At 43.1% G+C, this 22,333-nt stretch overlaps 1 protein-coding gene across 9 annotated transcripts in view; it reads left to right on the top strand.

The window, feature by feature from the left end:
• Positions 1–22,333, top strand: part of ripor3 (RIPOR family member 3) — a 54,201-nt gene that overhangs the window by 11,129 nt on the left and 20,739 nt on the right. For 4 of the 9 annotated variants that reach the window (XM_035387874.1, XM_035387880.1, XM_035387881.1 and 1 more), the window contains exons 1-6: positions 10,053–10,096; positions 12,110–12,142; positions 12,372–12,479; positions 18,848–19,000; positions 20,944–21,022; positions 21,495–21,518. In XM_035387874.1, coding sequence (XP_035243765.1) covers positions 10,068–10,096; positions 12,110–12,142; positions 12,372–12,479; positions 18,848–19,000; positions 20,944–21,022; positions 21,495–21,518 — 426 coding nt within the window. In that variant the 5' untranslated portion in view covers positions 10,053–10,067. Of the gene's footprint in view, positions 1–6,024; positions 6,046–10,052; positions 10,097–12,109; positions 12,143–12,371; positions 12,480–18,847; positions 19,001–20,943; positions 21,023–21,494; positions 21,519–22,333 lie in introns of those variants that run through there. The other 5 variants (XM_035387875.1, XM_035387877.1, XM_035387878.1 and 2 more) reach the window with 5 other exon arrangements.

Genomic DNA, 22,333 nt, shown 5'->3' with positions numbered 1-22,333 from the left:
CATCTTATTAAGCCTAATTTCTGTGTGTTGCTTAGCCCGGTGTAAATGAAAACCAAAATACAAGGAACGGCCAGTGACAGCGGTGTAACCCTCCAAGTGTTTATCTCCCAGATGCCCCAGTATATTTGGCCATGTGTTGCTTATTGGTTAGTCTGTGTTACCACAATCAGGATTACAGTTATCTTTCAGTCAGCACTCTCTCCTGCAATGCAATCTGGCTCACATTCAGAGATCCTTCCTGAGGCTTAAAGTTTTCAGGCAAGTTTTAATGTTTAAAGAGCTGGGTAAGATTCACCCCAAACTAAAAAATGTGGATTAAAACATGAAGCTTAATAAATTAAATCAATCAAACAAATGAAATGTATCATAATCAAAATATGAACATGCTGATGAACAAACATGCCTTCGGAAATGGCATGTTTGTTCATCAGCACGAACATAAACGCATGAACATAAGAATGCAGAACGTGTGCTCATGTGCATGCACACACACACACACACACACACGCACACGCACACGCACACACACACGCTCACAGTACCACAGTTCTTCAGCCTCAGCCAAAAACAGCAGCCCGCGCTGTTTGGCCAGATGCACGTACGGCGTCCAGGTTGGAGGCAGCGAGATCCTCCGCAAAAGCCTACCTCTCGCTGCAAAGCCCTAAATCAGGCCCGTCATCTGCGTGTTTCCTGACATACCTGTTCTCTCTCAAGACGCCGTGCTCTTTTTTGAGGCGGGGCCTGTCGTTTTTCACTTTAACGGACGCGGAACGCCCGCTCCCCGTTCGCGGTCTTCGCCTCGCCAGGCGGCTGTGAAGAGTTTAAGGATAAGCGCGCTCCTGTCGGCCTTCCGCGGCGCAGACGCCTGTGCGAAGCGTCAAGGGAAAGAGCTCAGACGCGCTCGTCCGCCACGGCTCTTTCGACACAACGTGTTGATGATGTCACCCGTCCCCGGTCCCCGAAAAGTGTGACCGTAATCGGGTGTCGATTAAGAAGCCGGTAATCTTCGAGGAGGTGGGGGACGTTACTACGCTGCACTCAGAAATACGCGTGTGAACCAGAGCGTGGCGTAACAATAGCCAGAACGGCCAATAAAGCATCCAGGAGCAGGTCGTAGTGAGAGAGAGGAAACGTCCTGTCATGGATACATGCGGAGGGGACACATAGAGCTGAGCTGCATCGGGGCTCAGTGCTACAGTTTGGTAAGCCTCTGGCTTTAGGTTACAGGATCAGCAGTAAGATTTAACAGGCAGTTCAGCTGATGTGACTTTTCATAGCAAAAAGGGCCATGTTGGGGGAGCTGCTGGCTGAGAAGTGTGTGTGTGTGTGCGTGTGTGTGTGTGTGTGTGTGTGTGTGTGTGTGTTTGAATCAGCAGGGGGCTCCTCCAGGCCCACGTGTGGACCACGTAGGTCCAGGGGGACGATGGTTTGTGACCTCGCTGAGATTTATGGGATTGCTTCATCGCTAGCCTCTCTCTGGAACTGCAGGCATACGGAACAGCTTTATCACTCAGACATCTGCACATACACACACATGCACATAAACACACATGCACATATACACACATGCGCACAAATCTGCACATAAACACACATGCTCATATACACACACATCTGCACATAAACACACACACACACACATGCACACACACTCACATCTGCACATAAACACACATGCACATATACACACACACACACACACACACACACACACACATCTGCACATAAACACACATGCACACACACACACACATCTGCACATAAACACACATGCACATATACACACATGCGCACAAATCTGCACATAAACACACATGCTCATATACACACACATTTGCACATAAACACACATGCATATACACACACACACACATGCACACAAATCTGCACATAAACACACATGCACATATACACACGCATCTGCACATGATGGGATGACATAGCTCAGGAGGTAAGAGCGGTTGTCTGGCAGTCGGAGGGTTTCCAGTTCGATCTCTCGGCCTGGGAGTGTCAAAGTGTCCCTGAGCAAGACACCTAACCCCTAATTGCTCCCAACGAGCTGATTAGTACCTTGCATGGCAGCCTTTCACCGTTGGTGTGTGAGTGTGTGTGTGAATGGGTGAATGAGAGGCATCAATTGTAAAGCACTTTGGATAAAAGCACTATATAAATGCGGATCCATTTACCATTCACATATACACACATGCACACAAATCTGCACATAAACACACATACACATATACACACATCTGCACAGAAACACACATGTATACATACACATATACACACTCACATACACACACATCTACAAATAAATATACATGCTCACACACACACACACACACAAACACTCTAGAGAGCATGGTCACTCTCACACAGGGAGTTGAGGGTGGCATGGTGGTGCAGTAGGTAGCACTGTCACCTCACCGCAAGAAGGTCATGGGTTCGAATCTCTGAGTGAATGATGTGTGTGCCCGGCCATAGATTGGCACCTTGTCCAGGACATATTTCTGCCTCCCGCCCAATGCATGCTGGGATAGGCTCCAGCTCCCCAGCGACCCTGCCCAGGATAAGCGGGTATAGATAATGGATGGATGGATGGACAGGGAGTTGATTTAAGCTCTGGAGTCTACTGTAGTGTAACATTAATGTTCAAATTTTGTGTTTGTGTTTCTATTCTAGGTTTATGTTTCAGTAACTGGTTTTAATCCCTGTTCTCGGCTAGGTTCCAAACAAAGCAAACGTTCATCTGATGGGCACAGAGTTGTCACTGAAACCCTTGCTTTCTTTCGACACTTGACAGCTCATTCCACTGAATTGTGGGTAGCTCATCAAAACTTTTCACAATCTTTGAAGCATGAAATGAATCCCATGTTTCCTGGGAGTTTCTGATTTGGATGCTTCCTGCATGGATAGTGTGATGGGAAAGTGCTTTAACCCTTTGAAGAGTAGGTATTTTAGAATGTTTTTTCCAAAATTGCAAGTCAGTGTTCTAGAACTCCATTGCTTTAATTTCCCAGGAGTGATTGTAACATCAGCAGTAGAATGTTCAGTTAACAACAAGGATTCTAATCACGTATTTGTGATCTTACACTTTAAAGGGTTAAGTTAACCTAAAGGGTATCCACTCACAGCACAGCACTTCTTACCAGTCCCTTATTCCCCATCTCTCTTTATCTCTCTATGCTGATCCCCCCCCCAGCCCCCCCCCCCGTATCCCAACCCCCCTCTCTCTTTCTCTCTGTCTTTCTCTCAATTTTCAGGTTTAAGGTGCTTTATTGGCATGACATGCATTTACATTTACATTACAGTCATTTAGCAGACGCTCTTATCCAGAGCAACCTACGCAACTTTTACATAGCAACTGTGTTGCCACAGCAAAGGTAGAAAAGAACAACCCCAATAATAATGAGAAAATCATCCTTTACATCCTTTTAACTAATATACACACATTATACATGCGTACAACATAAACAACCACAAACATACAACATATCTCTCTCTCTCTCTCTCTCTCACTTAGACTCTCTCTACCCCCCTCTCTCTCCCTCTCCCCTAATCTCTCTGGTTTAATCTCTTTTAAAGTTGCTGAAGCACAGGCCCCACTATGACATGCGAGTGTAATTTCTGTGAGCTAATTTGGGGCCTTCTCTTTGGGCAGCTGCGCAGAGCTGAGTCAGAGAGACGGCGGTAAAACAGGCCGGGCCTCCTTCTCACGAAAGCTGACACAAACAGGCTCACACATCCAGGTCTTAATAAGAGCCCATTCCCTTCCTGTTCTGATCAGACAGCCTAGGTGTTAAGCCTTAGAGTAGGTTCTTTGGAATGTTTCTTCAAAATTCTAAGTCAGCGGTCTAGAAGTCCATTGCTTTCAATTATCAGTAGTGATTGTTACATCTGTATTAGAACAACATTCAAATCATACAGTATATTTGTGATCTCACGCCTTATAGCGGTGGTAACCAACCCTGTCCCTGCAGATGTACCTTCCTGTAGGTCTTCATTTCAACAACAATTTGGCACACCTAACTCTACCGATTAGCAGCTCAACAAGATCTCTAGCTACCGAATGAGGTGTGCTTTGTTAGGGTTGGAATGAAAACCTACTGGATGGTAGGCTAAGCCCAAGCATCTCTGCTAATGGAATCGGCGCACAGCTAGCGGTGTTACGACAACAACGTTTTCAGACCGCTGTTGCTCGCTGGCAAAGTTCCAGGGAGTTTTTAGTCGCGCGCGAGAACGGGCTTGGCTGGAACGAAAGCTCAGTCATGACTAAGCCTCTCCAGAGGACTCTCATTTCACTCTGAAAAAAAAGTGGACAACATCATAAGACCCCACCGGGAAAATGGAGAAGAACTATAGCTCAACAATGCCAAGGCGTGTTGCAGCTGTAGCACATGGTCCGTAAAACAGCAGTGCTGACTTCACCCAACTACCTAAAAATCTCTGATTGAAATGATGGATGTTAACATTCCTTTGTAATGTGCGGCTCTTGTGAAATCATTATGAAATGCCAAGTAGGTTAAAGGGCAGCCTAGTGTCACAGGATGTTTTCATACAGAATGGATGTACACACACACACACACATACACACACACACTTGCACACACACACACGCACACGCACACATACGCATGCATGCAGACAGTGCTAACAAGCTTACACAACACACATGCACACATGTATATGCATACATGATTACACACACACACCCACATGTGCACGCACACATAAACATGCATGTAAACAGTGCTAACAAGCTTACACAACACACATGTGTACACACATGCACACATATATGTGCACACATGATTACACACGCACACACACGCACACACACACCAAAACATGCATAGAGGCGTGCAAACATGCAAATGGTCATCCATACATGCAATCACACACACACACAGACTTCTGGACTCTGTACAACATTCCTTTTGCCGTTTTTCTCACGGACGGAGTCCATTCTGGGGAATGACCCCTTCCCCCCCTCCCCCCCCCCCCCTCCCCAGTGTCTCTGGGGTCGTGTTCCACAAAGTGCTGAAACTCAGCCGATAAGCCGTCCCACCGGCAGACCGAGTCCAGCATACTGCCCTTCCCTGAGGAATCCGGTTACCCAGAATCCCATGGGGTCCCGCTCCGCTGAACGACACAGCGCAGTGGCCTCGCGTTTCAAGTCGCCCCTAAATTACGCTAAACGAGCTGCCGGGAGAGGAGGCCAACGGGCATCAGCTCAAAGACCTCTAAACTGCAAGAACTCAAGCTTAAATGTCATTATCCGTAAACACGCCGCTCATAAATAAGCAACTGCAGGAATGCTAAAATAACTCGGTTCATGTGTTTTGTCGGCCATGTTGGCTGATTGTTGGGTGCAAGAGATAGCCGGAACGCTTTGGTATCTAAAACCCGAACCGTTGCGACTTTGCAGTCACACGGTAGTACATCACAACCAATGAAAACAAATCTCTTCTCTTGGCTGCACTTCTTAGGGTTTTGTACGTTCAGTCTGTGGCAACAGTTTACACTGGGACATTTTTGTCGTCCATAAATAAAACATTAATGGGGAAGTTTTTGTTAACGAAACGTTAATCAAGATCATTTCTGCCATCGGGTCCTTAAAACGGTACCTCAGAACTGTTATGATGACACTCTGGCCTAGGCATGGGTGGGCCAGTGTGGGCCACGGCCACCTAAATAGTGTGCTGCCCCACCCATTTACCTTGGCTGACCTACCACACCCAACTGTGAATGTCCACCTTGTTCTATGCAGGCCGAACGACATGGATATTTTTGTCTACTCTGCAGTGATGACATCGGCCCATTTCGGCATTTAACTCCGTGTAGCATTCGATCTGGTGAAGAGTGGCATCTGTTTCGGCCATGCCTGCTGGTGGAGAGAACACGCGCACCTGTCTTGGTGCATGAAGGTGTGCTCCTCTCCACGGTACGGGGCTGAAAGTGCAAGTTTGAGTCGGAGAGCCCGTGTCGTTTGTGAAGACGAAGCGAAAGTGGAAACGTAGCTGAAAAGCTGGCAGCTGGTCAGTGGCGAGCTGAAAAGCTTCGCTTTGTTCGCTTTTTTTCAAGGTTGTTGTAGTTTATTGGTCTAGCCATGGAACCCATGAGGGGGAAGGGTGAAGGTGTGCGTTTTTGCATTGGTGTGAGCGCTCGCTCACTCTCCATGTGGTAAACAGGTGTGAAAACCTGGAATTGCTGCATCTCCCGGGGGTGTCACAGGCCCCAACACACCATTTTTTTTGTAAACGTCCTGCCTGATGTGGAACAGGTTCAGCTATTGGGAGCAGTTGGGATGGATCCATAGCAGACCAGGGGGTGGCTAAGATGAAAATTAATTACAAATGAATGGAAAAAATTTTCAGTCAATTACTCAGACTCAATTACAATATTGTCCAGTCGGGACCACGAACCGGACCTGTACAACAGTTTTGAGAGACATTCCAGTTGAAAACCAGGTATCTGCCAGCCCTATGGCTGACTGTGTGTCACCCTGTGGGGCTGCCAGCCACAGTCATCGCTGGCATGGACCAGATTTGTAACTAGTGGAGTCCATCCATGCACAAGAACATGGGGCGACATAGCTCAGGAGGAAAGAGCGGTTGACTAGCAGTTGGAGGGTTGCCGGTTGGATCCCCCGCCCTGGGCGTGTCAAAGTGTCCCTGAGCAAGACCCTTAACCCCTAATTGCTCCCAATGAGTTGATTGGTACCTTGCATGGCATCCTTTCACCATTGGTGTGTGAATGGATGAATGGGAGGCATCAATTGTAAAGCTTTGGATAAAAGCGCTATATAAATGCAGTCCATTTACCGAGCAGAGCCCTAACAGCCACCCACCAGCCCTGTAATAATTTGACCAATTAGCCTTTCACCCTTAATTGTGCCCAGTGAAATATCTGAAAACGCGACCGGGTCAAGTTTCCACAGCCTAAAACCCTGTTCTCAGTCAGTTTACCATGTGGCCCTCCTGCCTCATGCACTACAGAACATGTTTTAGCATACCCTTACAGTCAGAAAATAGTCTTAAATTCACCTCACAGGGAATGTTGATCCTGCTTGTTGGATGAACTGGTGGGTTGTATACAATTTATGAGTAATAAGTCAAATGCATTCGTTATTTTAAATGACAAATAATTTGATTGTGTTTTTTTAAACGCAAATAAAGGTTCTCACACAAGGAGGACTTTATTTAATTCAAATAAAATTCAGATAAATTATTTGTGGTGCTCTATATAGGTATAAATACATTATAGCATAATTTAGGGCACTTTGTATGAATAAGAGTATAGTAATGCAACATTTACGGTTCTCAGCATAAGTATAAATATGACATAGCATACAGGCAGCCTTGTGATACAGTTAATAGGCACAGAATGTGCACGCTGACTATTTTATATCTGTAAACAAGGTTATATGTACAACCTGCATTAGTTACCTTTTTTTCCTTCAGAGTAGGGCCTCTAAAAAATTTAACCCTTTAAGGCAAAAGATCACAAATATATAATTACAATGTTCTTAGCTGAACATTCTATTGCTGATGTAACAATAACTACTGGAAATTGAAAGCAATGGAGTTCTAGAACACTGACTTAAAATTCTGGGGGGGAGAAACCATTCCAAATTCATCAAAAAAAATTTAATTACCTGAGACTAATCTCTTTTCTGTATATTCCGTTAAGCGTAGCTTTAATCAAAAAGATCTCCAGTATGTTGTTTAAAATAACAAGCCCAACATGGATATGTATTTCTCGGATGTTTATAATTTGCCGAACGCCATTGTTGTAAAAGCAGTTTCCTCGGCTAATGTTTGAATTGGCTGGGACTCCCTGACCTCAGAGCACAGCTTTGTGGAGGCCCTTTGTTTTTGGAGTAAAATTTAAAGATTAATCCGAAGATTTAATATGGTTTAGGAAACCAAATCGGCATTTATTTACACGCCCTCTTTCACACCTCCTGCGCGCATGACCTGCCGTCTTTCGATAAAGACAAGGGCATTAACTGTTTTAAAGCTAGTTTTTTAATAAAACAAACCGCTCCAAACATTGTGTGAACTACACGTTCTCTGTTGCCTCCGGCAACATGTTTATCAAAACAACGTGCGGCGTTCCTTAGCGAGTCGGGCGATGTGAAACATGTGTGCGTCGGTTCCCTCTGTCATCTCGTCCTAATTAAAATCAGGCCTGTTTATCTGCCTCGCGTGGGGACGTCTCTTGCCTCGACTGAAGTGTTATTTACGGATTCTTTCGGTGCCGGTTTTGCAACATAAGCAAAATATTTTGATCGGTTAATCTCATTGGCTCGCCCGCTCTCTCTCTCTCTCTCTCTCTCTCTCTCTCTCTTTCCTGGCCTGTATGGTCTCGTTCTCTTCTGGACTTGAGGTCTTCACTCAGAAGAGAGAACAAAGAACGTAGTGAAAACCAGCTGGCAGCACCGAGGCTTTTGCGCTCGTATAAGGCTGTGAACTAAAAAAGAGTTTGGGCTGTTGATGTGGTGGATGCAGGTGCTGCTTTCTCGAGCTGTCATCCGGGTCGCTGGGGAGAAACCGTCCGTGAATATTTTCCCCCGGATATTAACACCCCAGCTCCCAGAGAATGTGGAGAGCGCTCGAGTCGGTTGCGATGACAACACATCTGCTGGTGGCTGTGGGAGCCATTTTGGAAAGGGCCCAGGCGTCTTTCTTTCTTGATCTTGTCCATCTGATGAACATGTGCCTTTGCTTCTGCTTTGCGTCTAATGACAGAGTCACAAAATGAATAATGAGAGATGATAGATGGAGAGTGGATGGGAGGGGGAGGGGTTGAAAGAATTCAAAACGTAATGCTGAAATTTGTTGTTAACTAAGCACTCAGACCAAACTGTAACAAATGCGTCACTTGGTGATTTACAGACTTTGGAATGAGAAAATCTAGGGTGTTATGGCAAAAGGAATGAAACCAAACATTTCTGACAAAAATATTTAAATATTTATTTTACGCATGTTTATCCATGCTAATATACTGGGGTTGGACAGAATAGTAAACACACAACATGAAAAAGGACTTTAACTTTGAAGTAACTAAATAAAAAATGACAAAGGCAGCTACACAACTGAGTCAGATTAAGCTCAATGAGTGTGTCAGCTATAAAACAAGTCTTTGATATGTGAACTTCCACAGCAACATAAGGAAAACAACAGCGGTCCAAAGAGGCCGAAGAGTTGGTGCCTGAATTGCAGGTGAATCAGTCACAAAACTGCTGAATTATTTAATGGGACAAGAGGAACAGTGTGGAAAATGATATATGATTCGTTCAAGTTCATATGATATATGAACATGAACTACTAAACGAATGCTTAACAGGATAGCTGCAAAACAATAAAACCAAAACAACAGCCACAAAAATGACCACAGAACTGAATCAAAACCTTTATGATTGTGTCTCAACAAAAAGTGTGCATCGTGACCATGACAAACCTGATACTTATAACAGGGAGGCCATTCTGAAACCACTTTTATCCAAGGCTCATGCATGAAGGAGCACAAAACCTGAACTACTGAACATGCAAAATGCAAAATAGCCTTTTATTATTTTTCCTACCTCTGGTTTTCACATGGAGAAAGCCAAAGGTAGCCTTAAACCCGCAATGTCTGTATCCAGCTGTTAAACGTGGTGGTGGATGTGTAATAGGCTCGATAGCGATCCCGTGGTTGTCATTGGGTCTGATGATTGCTTTGCATGGTCATATAGCAGCCAAGAATCATGAAGCCATTTTACATGTGCAGACGCACTCTTTGATGAAAACATTGTTCCCTTATGATGTCACTAAGATACTAATGCCCCCATAAATGCAGCTAAACAAATTCAGACGAGGCATTATGAACAGCGGGATGAAGTCAAATGCCACCTATGGCCTCCACAATCACCAGATCTAAACTTCATTGAAAGTTTTTGGAAAGTTCTGGAGCACGGACTTCAAGCTACATTTACTGTGCACCTCTTTCGTCCCTCAAAGAACAGGAGGTTTTCCTACTTGAATAATGCTCCAGTATCCCACTACACACCCTCCAGAGCTTGTATGACAGCGTTCCAAGAAGGACTGAAGCTGTTCTGAAGATGTAGGTTAGCCCTACTGCTTATTAGTTACTTTACATTCATGTATGGTTTGTAGTTTTCATTATTCCATACATATATAGGTCATGTCACAGACCTCTTAATATATTTACGGGTGTATTGCCTCTAATGACATGTGTACTTAGGGGTCCTAATGTGAAAAGTTGAGGTAATGACTTTTCCACCATGCAGCTGTTTGGCTGAACATACAAACATTTACGGATTCTCTTCCTCTATCTGAACACACAAAACACAAACACTTCAGATCTGCTGAGCCACCACGCTACGCTGGCTGCATTCGTATCATTTATCTACGGAACTGTTAACGGATACCTTTGGTTTATTGCTGAAAAGAACTTATCTAAATACACAAGAAGGAATTCTCGCTTAGTAAATCTGATTCAATCTAGTCCTGGAGATATAGCTTGTGAATATTAAGATTGTGTTGAATTATGATGCTCCTTGAGTAACTTTAACCTGGAAACACAGAAAAGTAATGTCTGCTTTAAAAACTTGTATTACAGTAGCTGTCAGCACTTACAGTGGAAAAGCAGACATTTTTGTCTCATAATTGTCTCATGTTGATCAGCACTCATTGCTATAACCTCCATTATCAGTTTGGGAGAACACAGCCAATCAGGAGCTGCACTCTGAAGCATGTAATGTGAGCTGCTGCTTCTTATCAAACCACAGTTTAAAAGTTTGGCTCTCGAAGACATGAGTCTGAGGAAGACACTTCACGTGCAGCTCCGCAGGTGGACTGATCGACCCGCAGGGGTCGCTAATACATGATGAGACACTGAGTCATACCCACTAACTGAAACCCATCCCATCCCTGGGCATCACTAGAGACAGTTGAATGTCGCTCTCTCATACAATCACTGTCAACCATGGGGCCCATCCACATACTAGTACAGTGCCTTAAGAGATACCAGACTATGGGGCCCCTCCACACACTGGAACAGTACCTTAACAGATACCAGACCATGGGGCCCATCCACACACTGGAACAGAGCCTTAACAGATACCAGACTTTGGGGCCCATCCTTACACTAGAACAGAGCATTAAACAGATACCTGACCATGGGGCCAATCCACACACTGGAACATACCCTTAACAAATTTTAGACTGTGGGGCCCATCCACATTCTGGAACAGAACCTTAATAGATACCAGACCGTGGGTCTTGTCCACACACTGGAATGATGGAATAGGATGAGCCTGTATGGCTGTTCCAGTGTTATGGATCGCGGAGTGCTTAGGGTGGATTTCTGTGGTCCTGACAGTTCTGGGCAGCTTTCTTCCTCCATGAAAAACAGGACGTGAGTTATAGTTTGTGGGAGGTCGGAGGCTTCTGCATTTGAAATCTGCCCACACCTGAGCCAAGATCAGCTACCTACAGAAACACTCCCCTGTGCTTTAACGAGTGGGGTGGAGGGGGGGGGGGGGGGGGGGTCAAGAGGGAGAGGGAGAACAAAATCTATATATCTATAATATTAGGAGAAAGGCCTACAGCCCCACAGGCAGCCAAATATGTAGCCACATGCCACAAGATGAGGGACAAAAAGCGAACACTCTATATGTAATTATATTTGAAAAATTGATTAGTTTATTATTGTTATTTGTTGACCTATCTTAAAAAGTTAACTTACTGTTCCATAATGAGTTTTTTTAAACCTATACGTATATATATGCGTATTTGTTTATATTATGACAAATATATTATCATTTTTGTTATGTTCTTCATACCTTAATTAATGTTAATAGTTATTTTACATGATGTGATTATTATTATTATTATTATTATTATTATTATTGTTGTAGAAATTATGATGATGATGATGATGATGATAATAATAATGATAATTATTATTATTATTAGTGTTGTAGGCCATAGTTGTTGTATGTTGTATATGTTGTTTCCATGTTTCTGTGTATTATAAAAGTTCGCATTTTTGAGCCATGGGTTCAAACCCTCATCAGATTTCAATTGCTTTTTTCCCGTAGGGATTTCAAACCCACGGTGGAAGAAACATCCAGGTTAGCCTACAAAAATACGTCACCACTGTAACACTATAAAGCAAACTGAAATTGACATTTAGAGAGAGCGAGAGACAAAGGGGGAGAGAGAGAGAAAAAATTGACAGTCTGGAAGGTCAGAGGTGAGCTAGGGTGAGAGGGCTGTATGTCGGGCGGAACGGGAAGACGGTGCAGCTGACCCACAACTGTGTGTGTGTGTGTGTGTGTGTGAATGGTGCTGTTCTGACAGGAGCAGGGGGATGTCGGTGAAGCTGCGGTTCGAGTACCCGTCGGACGGCGGCGCGATGCGGAGGAGCCGCTCCCTCACGGGATTCAGCTCGCTGAACAGCCACCGCCGGTGAGTCTGCCACGGCAACCGCTTTAACCTACACCCCGCTGCCACGGCAACCGTTCAAACGCGCACACCGCTGCCATGGCAACCGTTCAAAGGCGCACACCACTGCCATGGCAACCGCTCAAACGTGCACACCGCTGCCATGGCAACCACGCAAACGTGCACACCTCTGCCTCAGAGAACGCTCAGGCCCTCGCATTACTGCCATGGCAACCGCTCAAACCACCATACTACAGCCATAGTAACCACTGAAGCCTACACACTGCTGTCATAGCAACAGCCAAACCTACACACCACCGCCATGGCAACTACTCAAAACCTACACGTTTTGAATGTGTTACTGTTGGCATGACGTGATCCCCGCGGACACACTTACAGCTGAAATGCTCGTCATTGAAATGCTTACTTTTTCATAAGGAACAGGAAAGCTGTAGTGCTATAGCTGTCACTCCGCACGTTACCATGGGGATGGCGCTGCTCTTCTAAAGCATGTTCAGCTAAGCTGTTCAGTGACATGTTCCCCCGCTCACGTTTCCAGAGCCCAGGACCCGCCCCGTCTAGACACCCTCCTGAAAAAGCCTTTAACTGCAGGCTAATTCACCAGCTGAAGCTCGGTTGTAAGGTGCTGACTGGTACTTAAGGATCCACATTACAGTCTAGCATAAATGTTTAGATGAACGTCTTTTAATACTGTACGATCTCCCTAATTCACTGCAATCAGAGAGGGTTTATTAGAAACAGATGTGCTTTGGGCAGCAGAGTATTGCGTCATGCGGTTCACATGATGGTTTTTCTGACACACTTCTCATGTCCTCTGAGATTTTTTCCGTGAGATTCTCAGAGATTCAGAATGAGATTATTAACGAGACGCAATTTGTACTGTGACAACTCCATTTTGGTTCTGCCTTTTACGGATTGACTGCCATGTGTTTCTGCTTGTGCAACTGAATAATGTGTAACCCATTTCCCCAGAATGGCTCAGAGATGCACAAAAATACACAAAGATGTCTCCCCTCCTTTAACTGATTGACTATAAGCCAGTAAGACAGGCAGAGTTCCTGCTGTTTGCGGATGAGGCACTCTTGCATTCATTTATATACCCAGAACAATGCAGTTGTCAGTCAATAATAATCAATTATGTGAAAAATAAGGATATGTCATGATAATTATTTATTATTTTGAGACTAATTATTTTATGAGTTATTAGTTTTGTTCTTTCAGATGCAAAAGTAACTGGTTAAAGTGGGTTTGTTTCTGTTCAGTCCAAACCTCACCAATCCCATTCTTTCATCTGGAAAAAACTTTATTTTCAAGACAGACTGTCACATCATTTCTCTAAACTGAAAACATGTGAGAACTTTTTACCAATGAAGAGAAAAAGACTGATAGTACACAATTTATTTAAGAGGTCTTTGCTTGAGCAAACTCGGGAGCGCTATTATTAAAAATGGCCACATTACTGAATTGCTATGTCTTCTCTATCCTAAATGTATTGACCAGATGAATTCATTTTGTTCCAGAGCTGTTTGGAATGAAACTAAGAATTATTGTAGTCATGCAACAGTGGCCTATAGTGGTGAACAGATGAAGAAAAATGGGTCTGGACAGAGTTCCGGGGAAGAGAGGGTTCTTACTGAAAGCAATGTTGGTGAACCAGTAGAGGGAATATCCCAGTCCTGAGAGACTCCATTGCTTCAGTACTGTAATATGGCCTGCACTGGAAAAAGAAAGCATTCATTAATAAACAAATATGTTGGGAATTTCCAGTACTATGCGTTGGGCCCAGAGAGTTCACAGTTTCACAATGACATTACAGCTCCTCTGTACTCCATGAAAATTAAGTTATCGCTTGCAATCGCTATCCTTCTCAAGTGTAAAACAAAATACATCCTGGGCTATGAATGCCAAGATGGCTGATTCTTTAATGGCATGGACTAAAATCTGTGTCTGTTGTTTTGGTTCTGCGTGCTGTCACATTCATTATCCGCTGTCTGGCAGCACATCTTTCTGCTGAACGACTAGCAGTCCTTTGTTTACTCTCTGTGGACAGTGCGTAACATATACACCTCGGGTGATATATTTAATGGCTCTGGACTGCTCTCTTTCCAGGAATTACAGGAATGATATTCTATACAGGGATCTTTTTTTTTTTCTTTTTTTGGATCTCAGGCTTGCATGCTCTCTTGTAATTCTTAGTTTTGAAAGCTTGCTTACAGTAGAAGATTCATGTCTTTTAGTACAATTACAGACAAAAGAAAATCAAGTGTAACACAGAGTCTTACAACTGACTGGAATAGGGTTCTGCAGCTGGGAACATATTTCTGCATTATGACAAAATGTAGCTCTCCAGTTTGTTTAGTTATTCTTTCACTTGAGTCCATAAATGAAGAAACAGCCTGATCTGGCACTTATTATCTCGGGGAAATATCCTAGACTGTGACGCCAAAAACACAGTAGCACGATGCACAGCTGTTAGGAAAGGGACAGATCAAAGTGAAGGTGTACGCTTTTTATTGGCCCATACATATTTCATATTTTGTATTCCTTTATATTGTTGAATATTTAATAATTTGCATCGTTCCCTCTTTCTCTTCCCCACGGCTTCTGTTTCCGCTCAGAGGAAACTAAGCACGATAGCGCTGAAAGCATCCCAGCTCCCAGCATGCTCTTCTTCATTGACAGACATTGCACAAATATGACATCACGTTTGTGCTCATATTAGAGCTTCTCTTTCAGCCTGCTGATTGTGCTCTCTGGGCACACACAGGCGCAGTGACGCAGACGCTCAGTTCCGTACTGGATGGCGTGTGCGGCTGCTCAGTCTTCTGTCCCCATACCGCAGCTACAGACGTTTACAATGCAATGCAAAAACATTTTCCCTTCGATATGCTCCATGACTTATAGTATGTGTTCAGTCGAAGCTGCTGCGATAGATTCGGCCGTGTTCCGTTCTGAAAGGGAAACCCAGTGGAGCATGAAGAGCTCCATTCACTGATGCACGAGACGCACGGTGCACGTCTATGGTGTTTTCTCTTTCTCTTTTCAGGATTACATTTAATCTGGGTATAATTCTGGAAACAGAAAGGCTTGTTTACTTTAGAGAAGGGCATTTCGTACACCACAGAATTTGTTGCAAGAAAACAGTGATTTTTCTCCCATCAAGCCGTGATGTACTGCAAAACAGCCAATGGAATTCACACTGTCCTATTCGAGAGGCTGTCACCAAGCATCTCCAAGTTCACAGGAAGTACATTTCATCACTGAAGACAGATGCTTGTTAACAGAAAGAAACAGAACGTTCCGAAGGACCGTCTGGGGGATAAGAGGCGACCTAGAGAGAATCTGTGCCACACGAGGGGTTCGTCGGCCCGGTGTCTGTGCTTTGAGCATGGTAGAAAGGGGGGAAAACCACATGTTTTGAACTCTGGGGCAACACACAGGAATGTGCTTCCTGGAATGGAGAAGAGGTGGGGGTGGGGGGGGAAGGTTTACTAATCACTCAAAGTCTTGTGTCAGTTCATTGACTTTTGGCAATTTTCTCTGGAGAAATGGGCTGGGAGTTTTGCGATGTAGTTCCATTAAGCTGTGGAAAATCTGAATGCGGCCAGACTCTCTTCCTGCATGTGGAGCAAGTAGCCTGCAGCCAGCACTGTGAGACAGAAGAGCTGCTGTGTCTGTGGCAGTTCTCCGTAAAAAGCACTACACAAATAAAACTGAATTGAATTTAATAGCCGGTGGAGTGACCTCAGTAGGGGAGTGACATGCAAGAACTTTGGGAAGGTTGAAGACAAACAGGGCAGCAGTGTTCTGAATCATCTGTAGTGGCTGTATGTCACAGGCTAACAGGCTTTCAAGACCGTGACCTTGAGTTGGAAGTTAGCAAACATTAGATGGTAACGTTAGGTAGCTAGCTAGCTAGCTAGCTAACTTAGTTATTAGTTATTTATCATTTGTCCAGACTGCAGTGTTAACCAAGCCAAACCAAAAAAAGGCAACATGCCTACTGTTAAGCTTTGATAACATTACTCTATTCTACTTGTGGCTAAAATGTTGAGTCTTGATTTATTAGGCTTGCATTATTTAAAGTTATATCACTTTGAGCAGAACAGGTATCGTTAGTGATCCGTCTCTGGCATTTTGCTAAATTGGTCTTCAGTTTGGGGACCATACCCATACTAGAACAGAGCCTTAACAGGATCACCCAACTAGCTCCACCCGTTTTTTCAATCTTAACAATTTTACTGTTAGCACTTTGTGTTCTGTTACTGTGCTTATTAGCACCTGTGAAACTATTAGTCTGGATCAAATATACCACAGACATTACTGGGATTTTAAAAGCAATGCAGAAATGAAATGCAAAAATACTCAATAACAATCTGATGTCCAAACAATATAAACGATATATGGTAGCCAGTACCTCTGCTAGATCACATTTGACAATGAAAGGCCTTCTTTTGTAATGAAGATGTGGGGGCATGGGGCATAAATCATGTTTTTCTGTGAAAATTTTAAATGAAACAAGATTTTCACGCAAAAGATAATTGATATTTATTGTTTTGAACTGGCATTCTGAATTATTGCTCATCTTTATCCTAAATTCAAAGAAACCATAAAAGCGAAATACATGAAGCAAATGATGACCAACAAATAGAAACGCAAAACAAAAACCAAGTTTACGCTGGTGTAGTCACTGGTTATGAAATATATCTCTCAAAAGTTTCTTTCTCTAAAAGTTTAAAATGTGGTTAATTTGACCCAAACTGAACACAAGGGTTAACTCCACATTAAAAATTTGGTCCATGTATGCTTGTTTCAAGCATGTAAACGCCTTGCAACCGCACTGCAAAGAATTATGGGAGTGGGCCAAACTGCAACACTATTCCGGAGCTGGGCTTAAATAAAAGCAGACAAATGATTTAAGTCTTTTGAAAAACACGACATAAAGCTTTATCCCTTTGTTTTTCCAGGGCTGGAAAGCAAACTGAGGATAAGAGTTCACCAAGAAGACCCTGGCTTGGTTGGGGGTATTAAAACACAAACAAATGTGCTAATAATTCATACATTCTTGTAACAGGATTCTTGACCGTGTGCGTTGTTTTTATATTATTTTATAATATTGGTTCCTCGGGTGCAGCTGTCATTTTCTCTCTTTATCCTCTGCTTTAAAAAATAACAGGGAAAAAAAACGTGCACGGTATTGCCCAAAGAACGCACGTGACAGAAGATTAAAATGTGATATTGTTGGTAACAGGATGGCGGGTCTAAGCAAGAAAATTCACTGAAATAACATAACAGAAGAGAAACCTACTGTGACATTATAATCATTGCCCCTATGGTCTATATAAGGAAGGAGATCCCACTAACATTGTATACATACACTCACTAAGACTGCGAGTTTCCCAAGATTCCTTCTGCTGGTTGGCAGCCAGGCATCTTCGTATTCACAGCATTTTGATTAACAGGTACTATTGAAACTCTCCACTGTGTAAACAGTTATAGGGGGTTAAGAAGGAGGTTGACAGGGATTCTTATTTACATCCTGACCCTGAGCAGTTCATACTGAAAAACAGACTCATTCTGCTGATATCTGAGCCTGAGAAACAGTGTGGTAACTGAGATACTTTTTGTGGTTGAAATGCATTCTTAGAAAATCTGTATATTAGACTGTTGGCTCATCGTAGCAAGGTAATGATATAAAGTTTGAAAATACTGAAAAAAATTTATGATTGCGAAGACATTTAAGCACAAACGTGACAGGTGTTCACAAAAACCCTGGAACTGGTAGACTGTGACTTTTTTTTTTTGCATAATCTGTTTAATTTTACAGATTTTAAAAATTATTTATTTTTTTTTTTTTTTGGAAAATTTGATAGGTTCAAATTTTCTTTTTGTAGTTCCTGCTGTTCAGTACATAGCTCTCTGAAAGGAGCAGTAGATACTGCTGCTCAGCTAGTTTGACAAGTGCAACTCACAAGCGAACGGAATGCGGTATTTGATGACATCATCACTTATTCACACTGCAACACTTCTCACTGGCATTTTCTGGTCCCCCTTAATAACCGAGAGGCATTGATTTTTGCATAACCGATTAGTAATGTTCAGGCAGTGAAGAAAATATTTTTATGGAAATGCATACAAGAAAATAATAAAATTCTGTAAAAAAATATATTACATATTATACAAGCGAGGTGATGTTTCCTCAAGCAAAAAAATTGGACATTTGTTTTAGGAAGTTACCATGTCTAATGAAAAGAACTTCATGAATTTGTTCATACTGTCACATTTGATGGAACTATTGCTTAAAAAAAAGAAGTCTTGCATTGCAGTTTACCCCGTCTTTGTCAGCCGTATCTAACTCTGTTTCTCCGCAGGGTCTCCTCGGTGAGAAGCTCGCTGCGGTCCAAAGGCACGGCCCGGAAAAGTTCCAGAATCCCTCACTCTACAGGCCGGGTGAGCAGCACCCTGTGGGGCCCGCAGCCCGAGCAGGTGGACAAAATATTCCAGGCCCTGCGCAAGGGGCTAAAGTAAGTGCCTTCTGCAGTACCAGAGCCTCTCAACACATCTCCAGAACTGAACACTGCTCTTCCATTACTGCCTCCCTCTTTCATTCTCTCTGTGCAGGGAGGACTGAACACTGCTTGCTGAACACTGCTCTTCCATTACTGCCTCCCTCTTTCATTCTCTCTGTGCAGTGAGGACTGAACACTGCTCTTCCAGTACTGTCTCTCTCTTTAATTCTCTCTGTGCAGTGAGGACTGAACACTGCAGTGAAGACTGAACACTGCTCTTCCAGTACTGCCTCCCTCTTTAATTCTCTTTGTGTGCTGAGGACTTAGTTAGTCCTTCATGGTTGTTAGTTTATCATCTGTGAATCACATTTGGCTACAGTTCTTTGTAATGAACTGTACCATAAAAATGAATGAGGTTAAGTACAAGCTTGGTTAATAACAACTGTTTGGCATGCTCATACTGCCTCACTGTACTGGCTGCTGATGCAGCGTTCGTACATGAACAACATGTGCAATGTAAATGCATCATTTGTTCACATTAACAACTGTGCTGAGTGAGACAGATAGATTTCACAGTTTACATAGCCCCTACATGGCATCAACATTTTACTGACTGACATTTCTGCTCAGTAAGATGACTAAGAATTTTATAAATCCTTTAATGAATCTAGAAACCTCAATTGAATCCCTTTTAGTGTTTTTTTTGCTGAGAATGAATACACTACATGTCTTTTTTTCTTAACACTCGTACAGTGTTTTTTCATAACTTTTACATATCTTCAGAGGAGTTTTCATGTAGCTCAGCGGTGAAATCGTCCATCTTAAACTTCAGCTCAACAGGAAGGAGCGAGTTCATCCACAGTGGTTGTGTTATCACAGTAACAGGAAAAAAACTTAATAAAAACTTCAATACTTCCAGGAATAGTATCATATTAAAGGACTTATATGGGAAACCACTGGGGGAAAATGTTGAATTTACTATTACAGTATGAATATCTAGCATTGTGCCAGGAAACATTTCTCAAGGTTATTCCACTCAAATTCACCATTCATTTTGTAAAGTCCTGGTCATAAAATAACCCCTGTTAAAAAACGCAAAAAATCCGGGAATGATATGAGCCATTACATGCATGCGATGCAGGGAGTTCCACCCTAAAAGGTACTGCAGTAGCCTTGCGTTGTGTTTGCATTGCATCATTCCATATCATTGGGAGGGATGAGGTTCAGCGAACTCCTCCAAGAATTTTCCCAGGAGGCAATACTGTTTCAACGTTTATGCAGGAGCCAATAGGGTGATGGGGCATTACTTCAGGTGATGGTCTATACCTCTTTTATATCCTCGTCAATTCAGTGTATGGAAGAAACTAGCTTAAGAGACTGCTTAATTAATTATTTGAGTCTGCTTAATTCACTGAATAGAGACAGTCTAATTGATTTAACAGAGACAGCTTAATTAAACTGAACAGAGGCTATTCACTAAATGGACACTTTGACACTTGCTTAACTTTCTTCATGGAGACTGCTTAATTCATTGGCTAAAGACCATTTAAGCAAAAGTTCCTCTTGGTTTCATTGATGGATGTTGTGGCTTTTGTGTGGTTATGGCACAGTCAATACTTCTAAAAGTGCACAAAATGTGGTTTGCAGTGTAAACGTAATTTCATGATGTTTCTCTTGTCTGGGAAAATATATTCTCACAGTTGACAAATTAGAACTTTTTTTCCCCGCAAACTTGTGACCAAAATATGACCAAAGACTGAATACTGTGCTTTGTTCCACTGAAGAAGGTTATGGGGGGGGGGGGGGGGGCGGACAGTGGAAGGCTCTTTTGGGGTGCTGTTAAACACAACCCTGCCCTTGCAGTACATACCATCAGGGGGTGACGGCCCTGACCCAAACTGCCCAAGGTGAAATGTTAGACCGCGGGTTCACGGTCACATCTGCGCTTGTGTTTGCAGGGAGTACCTGGAGGGCCATCAGGGGGAGATGGACTTCCTCTCCTCCCAGCAGAAGGACAGCAGAAGGAACTCCAGACTGGTAAGATAATCCGGAGCAGGGCCCCGGCCCGCTGCCCATTAATCACGCCGGAGTTAGCGCTGAGCTAGCGGGGGGCAAAGCCTCCCCACTGTCTACAGGTCAAGCCGAACACCCGCTCTACGCAAAGACCGAAATACCCACAAGGCTTTAAGGTCTACAGAGCAAATCCCCCATTAAAGGGGGCTACCGGTCGAAGCAGAACTGGGAGGCGAGTGATCTATGCCTCCGAGTTTCTGTTACAGTGAACGACAGAAACCCCTGTGTAATACAACCGAGACGGAGACGGACACATTTTTGTCAATGAAAAGCTGGTTAATCTGAATAACCTGAATAATGACATTTACCATTTGGTACCATAATTATTTAATTCACTATTGCAAGGCAACCCCTGCAGCAAATATAAGTGTATAAACTGTCAACTATTGAACTTCTGACTGAAAATCAATTCTTTTTTTTTTTCTTCCAATTCTAGGCTTTTCTATACGATCTAGAAAAGGTACGTCCCCTTATGTACTATAAGCATTGCAGTCTTGCTTCAGTCTTAAAATTATTGTTATGTTTTAGACATATATTTACGTTTAGCAAAGTGAAGGCATTAGCCAAAAACACATTTTAAGGGCAGCTAGATTACGTGTTGCAAAGAAATGCCCAATACCTATGCTATTTAGGTGGAGGCTTCAAATAAGCCCACTGGGTTTTCTGCCTCTCCCTGCACTGTATATTATTTCTTATCTTTGTCATTTTTGTGTATTTTTTAAATTGTGCAAAAATAATAAAACAAAAACTAAACTACACCAAGCGTTACACCTACTTCAGGGTTTACATCACATTGTATTAATGCCACAAGTTGAGCGAGCAGAACATTAATTTGTGCACAGAAAGCTGTGTTTGCGCAGCCTCTCGCTCAAACCTCTGTCTGACACGCTCAGCTCACTTCCACATATCTACTTTTCACATGCAGAACTGTCTCTCCTGGCACTCAGCATCTCTCTGCACATGCTCAGTTCATTCTCTCACTCAGAACACTGGCTGCTCTGAATCTGCTTTGTGCTGATAGCTAGCTAATTACACTGAAAGCATATTTACCGGGTAATGTAGGTAAAAACAGAAACACTGTATGAGTTAAAGAACAGGGACACTAAATGGAGTTAAACAGCAGGAACACTGTATAGAGTTGAAGAACAGGAACACAGTGTGGTGTTAAAAATCGGACACTGTATAGAATTCAAGAACAGGGACACTGTATTGAGTTAATAACACACATCAGTGGTTAAACATGGAGCGAAAGTATGGCACTGCACTAGTCAGTAT

The sequence above is a fragment of the Anguilla anguilla genome, chromosome 13 (assembly GCF_013347855.1).
Source record: "Anguilla anguilla isolate fAngAng1 chromosome 13, fAngAng1.pri, whole genome shotgun sequence".
Taxonomy (NCBI): Eukaryota; Metazoa; Chordata; class Actinopteri; order Anguilliformes; family Anguillidae; genus Anguilla; species Anguilla anguilla.
Note: the sequence above shows the minus strand (reverse complement) of the source record. Positions and strands in the feature narration are given on the sequence as shown.